Source organism: Stegostoma tigrinum, chromosome 11 (assembly GCF_030684315.1).
Source record: "Stegostoma tigrinum isolate sSteTig4 chromosome 11, sSteTig4.hap1, whole genome shotgun sequence".
Taxonomy (NCBI): Eukaryota; Metazoa; Chordata; class Chondrichthyes; order Orectolobiformes; family Stegostomatidae; genus Stegostoma; species Stegostoma tigrinum.
Window position 1 is genome coordinate 8,107,718 of NC_081364.1, and position 14,184 is coordinate 8,121,901.

Here is a 14,184-nt window from a genome sequence, read left to right on the forward strand (position 1 = left end):
ATCAGAAAGTCCAGACCTGAAACATCAGCTTTCCTGCTCCTCTGATGCTGCTTGGCCTGCTGTGTTCATCCAGCTCTACTCCTTGTTATGTGCATTTATTGAACCACCTTTAATGATGAGCTAGCATTGAAGTGAGGTCACTTGCTGTGATGTAGGAGGTGTCGCAGCCAGTTTATGCACAAAAAGATCCCACAAACAGCAACGCGGCAGTGACCGAGTAATCTGTTTTTGTCACTCTCAGTAGAGTGACAAATATTGGCAAGGATTTCTGGGCTACTCTCACTCAAGACAGGGTCCATGGGATCATTTACATGCAATGGAGCGGGCACACTGGCCTCAGGGTTTAGCACTGAATCTGAAATAAGGTGACTCCAACAGTACAGCACTCTCTCAGTTCCTCAGTTCCTGACTTACTGCACCTGCAGTTCTTCCAGTTTTTATTTAGCACGAGCAGTGCTCCTACATCTTTTGGTGACGCTGATGTGCGCTTCAAGTCAGAAGAACACAGATCCAGCTCCCTCAGAGCCATCTTTCAGAGTGAACGGGATGTCTGTTTTTCCTGTTCATGTCTGTCAGCCAGGATTCCCTGATTGGGGCTGTTATTCTAGCCCAATCAGGGAACTTATGTTCTATAAGGTCCACCTGGCTGATGCTGTTACAATGACTCTACAGATAACATTAAGACTGGTAGGAAAGTATGTTGTGAAGAAGACATAGGTGTTGTCCATCTTTGAGAGACAACAGTGTACACATAGATGAGGATGTAGTGGAGACACTTAGAGTTGTATAAAATGTAATGAATATATTAAATACTTAAATGAATAACACATGCTTTTAACCCCTAGAGATACATTAATCACTGTCTCTCACTAATCTGGGTTTGGTAATGAAACCTCGAGGTAAGGACGGAAGATCTCCTTCCCAAAAAGATACAAGTGAACTGGATGGTTTCTGAACTAATTTGATCATCAGGAGCTAGTTTTGTACTGATGGATTTGGTTAATGGAATTTAAATTTCCTCAGCTGCCTCATGTGGGACTCGAACCCATATCGTCAGCAGAGGTCTGTGAATTCCAGTAACATTACCACCGTACTGTTGCTGATGCTGCAGTAACATCTCAGTTGCATCTGAAGAGAAGCTGGGGAAGGACCAAAAATGTTGACTTGAAATTAGACAAGGATGCAGGGAAGAGCTTAAGCAAGGAATTAAGATGGCTCAAAAAGTCCATGAAATGTCCTCAGCAAGCAGGATTATGGAGGATCCCAGGGCATTTCACAGGTATATTAGGAGCAAGAGGGTAGCTAAGGAAAGAGTGGTCCTCTCAATGATGGGAAGGAATTCATGCATGGAACCAAAGAAAGCGGGTTTGGTACTCACAAAGAAAGACATGGGTAATGTTAAGATTAGGAAGGGGTTTGTTGATATTCTAAGAAGGAGGAGGTGTTGGGTGTCTCGAGAAACATTGAGGTAAATAGATCCCCAGAGCTTGACGGAATCTATCTCAGGATACTGAGGGAAGAAAGGAGGGGCCTTGACAGAGATGACACTATGAAATTACTCCACCGATGCTGGTATCCCATCACCAATTCATCATTTATTTACACATGGAAAGTCCTTAACACTAATCCAGCTTCCTCAGAGCCAGCTCTCAGAGAGAGCAGAACCTCTGACACTCCTGTTTACACCTGTCAGCCAGGGCTCCCTGAAAACACCCATTTCAAGTGCCCCAATCAGGGAACTCAGATTCTATAAGGTTCACCTGGCTGACCTTGTTACAATCACTCCACTTTGGATTCTCTTTGGCCATAAACAAGGTTCCAGAAGATTGGAGAATAGCCAAGGTTGTTCCTTTGGGGCTCAAGAGGGCAACAGAGATAATCCAGGATATTACAGGCTGCTGAGAAGTGGTAGAGAAATTACTGGAAAAGATTTTGAGGGACAGGATTCATTTACATTTGGAAAAAAATTGACTCATTGGGGATTGTCAGCACGTAGAAAAAGCACTTGGAAAAAAGAAACATGTTGCCAAAGCTTTTCATTTTGTACTCACCAAGACAGGAGCCAGGATATTCTCTCCCCACTCTATCAACTCCCAGCTCCCTCTGCACCCCACCCCACCCCACCCCATCTCTCCACCACTCTACTTTCCTCTCCTCCCCTGCCTGGCTCTCTCCTCATCCACCTCCCACTGAGGCTCTCTCCTTCCCCACCCATGGCCAACCCTCCTCCACCCCAGCTCTCTCCTACTCCTCCATGGTAATACCATCCCTACCCTCAGCTCTCTCCATCCATAAGCACCAAGCTCTCTCTGCCACCTACAACAACACTCCTCAACAAACACCCCATCTGTCTTCATGGATCCTGATCTCTACCCCCTCCCTCTTGCTGGGTCCTGGTTATTGTCCACCATCTGCCCTGATCTCCCACCCCTCCCAATCTCTAACCCCCTCCTTATCTATGCCTCAATCCTCTGAACGCCTCACAAATCTCTCTTGCCCGCCTACCTACCTCTGCCCCCAAGTCCCTGATCCCTGCCTGCAATCTCTCACCGCTTCCTCCCCTCCAATCTCCCATCCTCCACCCCCATTCTCTGCTCCCTCCAACATGACACCCCACCCCCAAAATCTGCACCACGTGAGTTAAAGTGTAGCACATGTGTCAGTGACAGCAAACAGCCAAACTCAAAATGGTACAGGACTTGACTGTATTCCATTCACCTGTGGAGGGAGGTTCCCTCCCTGTGAATGTAGATTGCTCTCAGCAAACCTCATTAAGTGGATCTTTATTGAACACAGGATAACAAAGTTGGAGTTGGACGAACACAGCAGGCCAAGCAGCATCTCAGGAGCACAAAAGCTGACGTTTCGGGCCTAGACCCTTCATCAGAGACAGGGATGGGGAGAGGGAACTGGAATAAATACGGAGAGAGGGGGAGGCGGATCGAAGATGGAGAGAAAAGAAGATAGGTAGGGAGAAGAGTATAGGTGGAGAGGTAGGGAGGAGATAGGTCAGTCCAGGGAAGACGGACAGGTCAAGGAGGCGGGATGAGGTGGTAGGTAGGAAATGGAGGTGCGGCTTGAGGTGGGAGGAGGGGATGGGTGAGAGGAAGAACAGGTTAGGGAGGCAGAGACAGGCTGGGCTGGTTTTGGGATGCAGTGGGGGGATGGGAAGAACTGGGCTGGTTTAGGGATGCAGTGGGGGGAGGGGATGACATGGGCTGGTTGTGTGGTGCAGCGGGGGGAGGGGAAGAACTGGGCTGGTACTTTGTTTTGATATTAACCTCAACTATGTTTGATAAGAAAGCTGGTTGATAAATCAGAGATAGTAGGAACTGCCGATGCTGGAGAATCTGAGATAACAAGGTGTAGAGCTGGATGAACACAGCAGGCCAAGCAGCATCAGAGGAGCAGGAAGGCTGATGTTTTGGGTCTGGACCCTTCTTCAGAAATGGGGGAGGGGAAGGGGGTTCTGGAATAAATAGAGAGATAGGTGGGGAAGCGGATGGAAGGTGGATAAAGGGGCGGATATGTGGAGAGGAGATGGACAGGTTAAGGAGGCGGGCTTGTGAAGTCCACATTGATACCATTGGGCTGCAGGGTTCCCAAGCGGAATATGAGTTGCTGTTCCTGCAACCTTCGGGTGGCATCATTGTGGCACCGCAGGAGGCCCATGATGGACATGTCGTCCAAGGAGTGGGAGGGGAGTTGAAATGGTTCGCGACTGGGAGGTGCAGTTGTTTATTGTGAACTGAGCGTAGATTCCGCAAAGCGGTCCCCAAGCCTCCACTTGGTTTCCCCAATGTAGAGGAAGCCACAACAGGTACAGCGGATGCAGTATACCACATTGGTGGATGTACAGGTGAACCTCTGCTTAATGTGGAAAGACTTCTGGGGGCCTGGGATGGGGGTGAGTGAGGAGGTGTGGGGGCAGGTGCAGCACTTCCTGCAGTTGCAGGGGAAAGTGCCCGGTGTGGTGGAGCTGGGGTTGGCGGTGGCGGGGGGAGTGTGGAGCAGGCAAGGGAGTCCCGGAGAGAGTGGTCCCTTTGGAAGGAAAATAATTTGTTTGAATCCTGACACAGACGAGCTGTTTAGTTGGCCAACTTGCTAATTGGCTGAAGTTATTTTTATTTTATGTTGTGGCCTTGGGATTAGTTTGGCTGTGCACTCCTCTAGCATGTTAACATGTTAAGTGGGGACTCACAGTTGGATACTCAATGAGGACATTGTTCAATTAGAAGTGGTTTCTTACCCGGGGCCCTGGATCTCCCCTTTCTCCTCTCGGTCCAGGCATTCCTGACCCTGTTTCACCCTGCACAGTAACAAAGGAAGAGTCACAGGAAAAACAGGTTGTTTAAGGGGAAAGCACGTGAAGAGAAATGAAGCTGCAGTAAGGGTTCTGATTCTTACCTTCACACCTTGTAATCCAGGTGGTCCTGGCAATCCCTGAATAAAATATTCACATTCTCCATTAATCGGATCTTGGTTTTAGTCGCCTGCTTCTTTCATTTCGATCTAATTATATTAAATATCAAGGCTCTAAATATCGCTGATCCCTTCCACTGCTCTGGCCATTGTGAGGTCAGAATTCTGTCCTTCTCTACATCCATGACCCCGTTGGCATTCTTAAGACCACCACCACTTTCAAAGAAGGTCCATCACTGGGAGGCTCACATTTCCTCTGCAAGCCGCATACTTTATTGTCAATACCTAACTTTTTCCACACATTTTATGGCAATTCATTTACATAACACCTTTCAGGAACCCAGCACATTTCAAAGTGCTTGACTGAAGCCGAGTAAGCACGTTCTATTGGAGCAATTAAACAGTACATGGCAAGATCCCACAAACACGATCAAACCACCTGTTTCAGCAATAGCAAGGTGAAGGATAATTTTTCAACACTTTTCTTAAATTCATTTATGGGCATCGCTGGTGGGGTCAGCATTTATTACCCATCCCTACTTGCACTGGAGGAGCTGGTGGTCAGCTGCTTTCTTGAACCGCTGCAGTCTGCGAGCCTTCCGCATCCACACAATGGCGAGAGGGAGGGAATTCCAGGATTTTGACCCCGCGGAAGTGAAAGAACAGCGATACACTTCCAAAATCAGGACGCTGAGCGGTTTGAAGGGGAACTTGCAGGGGGGGGTAGTCTTCCACAATGTTCCCTGTCCTTGTCCTTCTAGATGGGAGTGGTTGTGGGTTCAGAAGGTGCTCTCTAAGTACTGTGGGAAAACTTTTGCCGCCCTCTCATAGATGGCGCACACTGCTGCCACTCAGGGTCGATGGTAGAGGGAGTAAATGTTGAAAATGACGGATGATGTGCCAATCAAGTGGGCTGCGCTGTCCTCAGTGCACTTAGACGGCCATTTATTTGCTAATGGCTTGTTGGTTTTTACGTCCAACAAGAGGGCTCGTCAGTTTGATCTGTTTCGGCACTGCACCTTCTGTGTAATTTTGGTCAGCACTTGATTTACGTTGGAATGGGTTCCAGACAATGTTTTATCTTCTTAGACTAGGGGGCATATTTTAAGGTGAATGATGAAAGATTTAAAAGGGACATGAGGTGCAATTTCTTCACACAAGGAATGGTGAGTGTGTGTGTACAGTGAGAGAGTGGTTGACACCAGTACAGTTACATTTAAAAGACATTTGGACAGATACATGAATAGGAAAGGTTTGGAGGGACAATGGGCCAAGTGCAGGCAGGTGGGACTACCTTAGTTTGGGAACATGGTTGGCATGGACTGGTTGGACTGAAGGGTCTGTTTCCATGCTCCATGACAGATTAGAATTCAGTTTTAACATCGAATACAAAAGACTGCCCCTCCAATAGCACAGGACTCGCTCCACACACAGCCCAAAGGCTATGGCCAGGGTCAAGTGTTCTCGTTCCTAGGCTGCAGTTCAAACCCACAATCTTCTGACACAAGGTAGGTCAGGATCTCTACAAATGTCCCACAGGAGCCCTCCCAGGCACAGTAGGTGTATTTTGCAATCGAGCTGTTCAGAGATATCATCACACAGCTCTGCAGACTTGAACCCAGGCCTCCTAGGTCAGGGATGGGACACTGGCGCCGCAACACATGAGCCCACTGTCTAGATTGAACACCTGATAATGCTGGCTGAAGTTAACTGACCTGTAATCCTGGAAGCCCAGGTGGTCCTGGTGGCCCAGTTGCTCCATCTCTCCCTGGAAGCCCAGGAGCACCCTTAAAGAACAAGACACCATTAAAAGCATGTTAACTGGATTGCGATAAGATGTCTATCAATTACTGAATAAAACTGTACATAACCACTTGAATTAATCAGAAAGGCTTAACCAGGAGGACTCTTTCTCCTGTTCACTGAGCGAGTGTGAGTGCTGGATGATGCCTCAGTTATAAACAAAAACAGAAATTGCTGGAGAAACACAGCAAGTCAGGCAGCACCTGTGGGGAGAAACAGGGGTAACATTTCATAGCTAGTGTGGCTTCTTCAGAACTGATTACCGCCCGGGAAAGGTTGGTCTTTAGGCTGAAGATAGGGAGGGGGCGAGGAGTAGACAATAGGTGGAGACAGAGCTCAGAGAGAATGGGCATAGGCCAGTCTGGGGGAATATCAGTGGCTGCTGATGGGGGACCATTGGTGGCTGACATTGGGTTGTCAGTTATACCGTCCAACCTTGTACAGAGAGACGGTGCCCATTATGGGCCTATTACTACCAGCTTCATGCCATGCCAGTTCTCCTTGTGACCCGCCCGTGTGTCCTCACAAGTGGCGCTGGAATTTGGGCTCCTGAATTGGGATGCAGAGGTCAGGGTCAAATGGGGGTCACAACACCACACTGACACCGGACGGGCGATTTTCCCCGAAACGGCCAGAGGAGAAATTCTCAAAGCTGGAGACCCTGTACCATAGGGACCACTCGGCACAGGAAGTTGCAACATGTTTGTCCTCTCATATATGGGCGGGGCGTCACTGAGAACAGGGGTCAGTGTGGGGCACCTCAATCTTAATGCCACCTCAAGTTGCTGAAAATTGAATGACCAAGGGTGGGGGCAAACGACATAGTTAGAATTTACATGCCCACCCACCTCTGTGATTGCTCCTTGTGACCAAACCAGAAGATGTAGAAGCAGAAGTAGGCCATTCAGCCCATCGAGTCTGCTCTGCCAGACCACGGCTGATCTGACAATCCTCAACTCTACTTTCCTACCTCTTCGCCATAATCCTCAAATCCGTGACTGATGGAAAATCTCTCTCGGCCTTGAGTCCACTAAATAGGGCTCTGGGAGCGAACAGGATGTTTGAGTGCTCCCACATGACACTGAGAAACAACAGGACACTTTATGGAATATTCCCACCTGATAACCAATGCCAGACCCTATCTGCCATACCTTCAGATGCTGCCCTGAAGTTGATAAAGTCTCAGTGGAACAACTAATTTCACAGTCAGCCTTTGAAACTGCACAGCTTTCCCTGGCCTGGAAGGTACATAATGCTGAAATGTTTAAAATTATGTGCGTCAGAAACGAGAGGACCCAGAAGTTTTTGTTTCTTTATTCATTCATGGGATGAGGGTGTCGCTGACCAGGCAGCATTTAATGCCCATCCCTAATTGCCCAGAGGGCAGTCAAGTGTCAACCACATTGCTGTGGGCCTGGAGTCACATGTAGGCCAGACCAGGTAATGGTGGCAGTTTCCTTCCCTAAAGGACATGAGTGAACCAGATTGGTTTTTCCTGACAATCGACAATGGATTCACGGTCATCGTTAGATTCTTAATTCCAGATATTTCTTGAATTCAAATGCCACCATCTACCAAGGTGGGGTGTGAATCCAGGTCACCAGAATGTTATCTGGGTCCCTGGAATGACAGTCCAGCGATAATATCACGAGGCCAACACCTTCTCCAAAGTTACGGTGTAAAGACGATCGTCACTTTACCCTCTCTGCTGCCGGTCCTTGAGGCCCCGGAAGTCCCGCTTCACCTCTTAGGCCCGGCTGTCCTGAGATACCTACAGGGCCTTGCTGTCCCGGTGGGCCTGGAGGTCCAGGGAAACCAGGATCACCCTGAAAAGATTACGAGAAAGATTTGTTCTTCATTTTGAAATGAGAAAAGATCCAACAACGTCATGTAAATCATCTACTTCCAAGAGCCAGGGAATCCCCGTGTTTGTGAACTTTTAAACTAGAAGTTGATGCTTTTCCGATCACCATCAGTGTAAGGGGTTATGGGGATAGTTTTTTTTAATGGGATCAGGGGATTTAGATATCGTTGGCTGGGTCAGCACTTATTGCCCAAGGTCATTTGAGAGTTGACCACCTTAAGATCTGGACCCACATACAGGCAAGACTGTGTACGAATGGCACAAATCCTTCCCTTAAGGGCATTCGTGAACCAGATGGGTTTTTACAGCAATTAACAGTCATCATTAGGGTTGCTGTCTGGACAGTCAGTGTGGACTCTATAGGCCAAATGGTTTTCTTCCGCACTGTAGGGACGCTGTATTTCTGGCTTCAAAGCGCATTTAAAATGATCAATTAAACCCACTGCCAGAATAACAAAGTTTCCTCAAACAACTGCATCATCCTTTAGAAAATGTACTACCCTGAACCTGGCAAAGGAAATACAGACGCTTTTGCTCTGCGTGAGGTTCAAACGTTCCCGGGTAAAGTATGTGGAACCTGACACATGTTGCTTTGAATTGTAATAGTTGTTTCTCATGGCTTGTAGACTGGTTTGGCTGTTGTTTTATGAGGGGGGACAAGAAAATCAGATAAAAGGGGCTTAGCTCCTTGCTTACAGTATTATCAGAGAATGTCTGTAATAATGATCTAACACAACATTTACCTTCAGTCCTGGAGGTCCAGGCTGTCCAGCTGGGCCTGGTTCTCCAACTCCTGTAACACCCTAGGTTGAGGAAAATCAGAGACAAGTTGAGAAATATTGGTGTCATGAACCTTCTCTCTCTCTATAAAAATGATCCTGAGCTTCCAGTTGCCTGCCGCTTCAACACAGCGTCACGTCCTCAGGTCAGCATCCCTGTCTTAGGCTTGCTGCAGTGTTCCAGTGAGATGTAACACCAGATGGGAGGTCGGGGGGGTGGGTAATGGGAGAGCAATGCCTCATAGAGGTATACAGCATGGAAACAGACCCTTCGGTCCATCCAATCCACGCCCAACATAATCCCAAACTAAAGTAATCTCACCTGCCTGCTCCTGGTCCATTTCCCTCCAAACCTTTCCTCTTCATGTACCTATCCAAACATCTTTTAAATGTTGTAAATGTACCCATACCCACCGCTACCTGAGGAAGTTCATTCCACATGTGATCCCCTCTCTGTGCAAAAAAATTTCTCAATGTCTTTTTCAAATCTTTCTCCTCTCACCTTAAAAAATGTGCCCCTGATGTTGATATCCCCAATTCTAGGGAATAACACAACGACCATTGACTCTAACTATAACCTACATTATTTTGTTATCTTCTACCGGATCACCCCTCAATCCCCGACATTCCACTGCAAAACGTCCCAGTCTATCCAGCCTATCTTTATAACTTAAATCTTCCACATCTAGCAACATCCTGGTAAATCTCTTCTGAACCTTCTCCAGCTTGATAATATCCTTCCTATAACAGGGTGACCAGAACTGGCCACAGTACTCTAGAAGAGGCCTCAGCAATATCCTGTTCAACCTTAGCATAATGTCCCAACTCCTTTACTCGAAGGAGTGAGCAATGAAGGCAAGCGTCCAAATAGCTTTTTAATCACACTGTCTATAGGTACCTTACAGTCTTCAGAACTCAACATTGAGTTTAACAATTTCACAGCTTCACACCCTCCTTCATGTTCGTTACCCACTTCAGGGTCCCGAGGTCAGGGTTGCTCCCAGCACAACCAGCCCATTTTCAACTATTCACAGTTCCCGCTAGCACCCAGTCTGCATTTGCTTCTTCCCCTGCTTACAAGCAAATTCATTGTCTGCCCATCCTTTTCCCCTCGTTTTATCTCTCTCTCTCTCTCTCACCAGGGGCTCCGTCTTCACCAATCTGCTCAATCGTGTGCCCCCTGCCTTCACTATAAATACTGCCGTCTCACAGCTGCTTTCAGTCCTGATGAAGGGTCACCAGACTCAAAACATTAACTCTACTTCAAAGATAGTAGGAACTGCAGATGCTGAAGAAGGGTCTAGGCCCAAAACATCAGCTTTCCTGGTCCCCAGATGCTGCTTGGCTTGTTGTGTTCATCCAGCTCTGCACCTTGTTATCTCATTAACTCTACTTCTCCCCCTCCGTAGATCCTGCTAGACCTGTTTGGATTTTCCAGTGATTTCCGTTTCAGATCTCCAGCATTTGTTTTTATTCTAACAATTTGAGAGGTGTTGGTTCATTACTACCCCGCTGTTAAGTTCCGCTGTGACTTATGATTTACAGCAGATGCAGTGGCTCAGCTGACACTGAACCATTCTCCCATAGAAACCCCGGACTGCACCCCCACCCTGGCCTACACAATGGCCTGTCTTGTTCGCTCTCAGCCAGCGAATGTCAGTAACACTTAGCCCGAAACGTCTGCTACCTTTCCTAAATCCGGACTACTACTCAGCGATTTCTACTGAGATTGGATATCACTCTAGGGCAGACATTTCAGAGTCTTGTAGGTCTGGACAAAGTTACAGAGATAGGAAGGTGACAGAGATAGGAAGGTTACAGAGATAGGGAGGTTACAGAGATAGGAAGGTTACAGAGATAGGGAAGTTACAGAGATAGGGAAGTTACAGAAATAGGCAAGTTACAGAGATAGAGAGGTTACAGAGATAGGCAGGTTACAGAGATAGGCAGGTTACAGAGATAGGAAGGTTAAAGAGATAGGAAGGTTAAAGAGATAGGAAGGTTACAGAGATAGGGAGGTTACAGAGATAGGAAGGTTACAGAGTAGGAAGGTTACAGAGATCGGAAGGTTACAGAGATAGGAAGGTTACAGAGATAGGGAGGTTACAGACATAGGAAGGTTACAGAGATAGGAAGGATACAGAGACAGGGAGGTTACAGACATAGGAAGGTTACAGAGATATGGAGGTTACAGAGACAGGGAGGTTACAGAGATAGGGAGGTTACAGAGATAGGAAGGTTACAGAGATAGGAAGGTTAAAGAGATAGGAAGGTTAAAGAGATAGGAAGGTGACAGAGATAGGGAGGTTACAGAGGTAGGAAGGTTACAGAGATAGGGAGGTTACAGAGATAGGGAGGTTACAGAGAAAGAAAGGTTAAAGAGGTAGGAAGGTTAAAGAGTTAGGGAGGTTAAAGAGATAGGCAGGTTACAGAGATAGGAAGGTTACAGAGATAGGAAGGTTAAAGAGATAGGAAGGTTAAAGAGATAGGAAGGTGACAGAGATAGGGAGGTTACAGAGGTAGGAAGGTTACAGAGATAGGGAGGTTACAGAGATAGGGAGGTTACAGAGAAAGAAAGGTTAAAGAGGTAGGAAGGTTAAAGAGTTAGGGAGGTTAAAGAGATAGGCAGGTTACAGAGATAGGAAGGTTTCAGAGACAGGGAGGTTAAAGAGATAGGAAGGTTACAGAGATAGGAAGGTTACAGAGATAGGGTGGATACAGAGATAGGAAGGTTAAAGAGCTAGGGTGGTTACAGAGATAGGGAGGTTACAGAGATAGGAAGATTACAGAGATAGGAAGGTTACAGAGATAGGAAGGTTAAAGAAATTGGAAGGTTACAAAGATAGGGAGGTTAAAGAGATAGGAAGGTTACAGAGATAGGGAGGTTACAGAGATAGGGAGGTTATAGAGATAGATAACAAAGTGTGGAGCTGGATGAACACAGCAGGCCAAGCAGCATCTCAGGAGCATAGAAGCTGACGTTTCGGGCCTAGATGATGAAGGGTCTAGGCCCAAAACGTCAGCTTTTGTGCTCCTGAGATGCTGCTTCGCCTGCTGTGTTCATCCAGCTCCACACTTTGTTATCTTGGATTCTCCAGCATCTGCAGTTCCCATTATCACAGGTTAAAGAGATAGGATGGTTACAGAGGTAGGAGGGCTACAGAGATAGGGAGGTTACAGAGACAGGAAGGTTACAGACATAGGAAGGTTACAGAGATAGGAAGGTTACAGAGATAGGGAGGTTACAGAGATAGCGAGGTTACAGAGATAGGAAGGTTACAGAGATAGGAAGGTTACAGAGATAGGGAGGTTACAGAGATAGCGAGGTTACAGAGATAGGAAGGTTACAGAGATAGGAAGGTTACAGAGGTATGAAGGGTACAGAGATAGGGTGGTAACAGAGACAGGAAGGTTACAGACATGGGATAGGGAGGTTACAGAGATAGGCAGGTTACAGAGATAGGCAGGTTACAGAGATAGGAAGGTTAAAGAGATAGGAAGGTTAAAGAGATAGGAAGGTTACAGAGATAGGGAGGTTACAGAGATAGGAAGGTTACAGAGTAGGAAGGTTACAGAGATCGGAAGGTTACAGAGATAGGAAGGTTACAGAGATAGGGAGGTTACAGACATAGGAAGGTTACAGAGATAGGAAGGATACAGAGACAGGGAGGTTACAGACATAGGAAGGTTACAGAGATATGGAGGTTACAGAGACAGGGAGGTTACAGAGATAGGGAGGTTACAGAGATAGGAAGGTTACAGAGATAGGAAGGTTAAAGAGATAGGAAGGTTAAAGAGATAGGCAGGTTACAGAGATAGGCAGGTTACAGAGATAGGAAGGTTAAAGAGATAGGAAGGTTAAAGAGATAGGAAGGTTACAGAGATAGGGAGGTTACAGAGATAGGAAGGTTACAGAGTAGGAAGGTTACAGAGATCGGAAGGTTACAGAGATAGGAAGGTTACAGAGATAGGGAGGTTACAGACATAGGAAGGTTACAGAGATAGGAAGGATACAGAGACAGGGAGGTTACAGACATAGGAAGGTTACAGAGATATGGAGGTTACAGAGACAGGGAGGTTACAGAGATAGGGAGGTTACAGAGATAGGAAGGTTACAGAGATAGGAAGGTTAAAGAGATAGGAAGGTTAAAGAGATAGGAAGGTGACAGAGATAGGGAGGTTACAGAGGTAGGAAGGTTACAGAGATAGGGAGGTTACAGAGATAGGGAGGTTACAGAGAAAGAAAGGTTAAAGAGGTAGGAAGGTTAAAGAGTTAGGGAGGTTAAAGAGATAGGCAGGTTACAGAGATAGGAAGGTTACAGAGATAGGAAGGTTAAAGAGATAGGAAGGTTAAAGAGATAGGAAGGTTAAAGAGATAGGAAGGTGACAGAGATAGGGAGGTTACAGAGGTAGGAAGGTTACAGAGATAGGGAGGTTACAGAGATAGGGAGGTTACAGAGAAAGAAAGGTTAAAGAGGTAGGAAGGTTAAAGAGTTAGGGAGGTTAAAGAGATAGGCAGGTTACAGAGATAGGAAGGTTTCAGAGACAGGGAGGTTAAAGAGATAGGAAGGTTACAGAGATAGGAAGGTTACAGAGATAGGGTGGATACAGAGATAGGAAGGTTAAAGAGCTAGGGTGGTTACAGAGATAGGGAGGTTACAGAGATAGGAAGATTACAGAGATAGGAAGGTTACAGAGATAGGAAGGTTAAAGAAATTGGAAGGTTACAAAGATAGGGAGGTTAAAGAGATAGGAAGGTTACAGAGATAGGGAGGTTACAGAGATAGGGAGGTTATAGAGATAGATAACAAAGTGTGGAGCTGGATGAACACAGCAGGCCAAGCAGCATCTCAGGAGCATAGAAGCTGACGTTTCGGGCCTAGATGATGAAGGGTCTAGGCCCAAAACGTCAGCTTTTGTGCTCCTGAGATGCTGCTTCGCCTGCTGTGTTCATCCAGCTCCACACTTTGTTATCTTGGATTCTCCAGCATCTGCAGTTCCCATTATCACAGGTTAAAGAGATAGGATGGTTACAGAGGTAGGAGGGCTACAGAGATAGGGAGGTTACAGAGACAGGAAGGTTACAGACATAGGAAGGTTACAGAGATAGGAAGGTTACAGAGATAGGGAGGTTACAGAGATAGCGAGGTTACAGAGATAGGAAGGTTACAGAGATAGGAAGGTTACAGAGATAGGGAGGTTACAGAGATAGCGAGGTTACAGAGATAGGAAGGTTACAGAGATAGGAAGGTTACAGAGGTATGAAGGGTACAGAGATAGGGTGGTAACAGAGACAGGAAGGTTACAGACATGGGA

The 14,184-nt window shown here is 46.7% G+C and overlaps 1 protein-coding gene across 1 annotated transcript in view; it reads right to left on the reverse strand.

Annotated features, from left to right (window-relative positions):
* col7a1 (collagen, type VII, alpha 1) overlaps nt 1–14,184 on the reverse strand; it is a 443,464-nt gene that overhangs the window by 66,611 nt on the left and 362,669 nt on the right. Inside the window, exons 98-102 of the mRNA XM_059649672.1 lie at nt 8,833–8,892; nt 7,926–8,051; nt 6,138–6,209; nt 4,408–4,443; nt 4,250–4,309 (exon numbers count right to left, since the gene is read on the reverse strand). Of these exons, the coding sequence (XP_059505655.1) occupies nt 4,250–4,309; nt 4,408–4,443; nt 6,138–6,209; nt 7,926–8,051; nt 8,833–8,892 (354 nt within the window). The remainder of the gene's footprint in view (nt 1–4,249; nt 4,310–4,407; nt 4,444–6,137; nt 6,210–7,925; nt 8,052–8,832; nt 8,893–14,184) is intronic.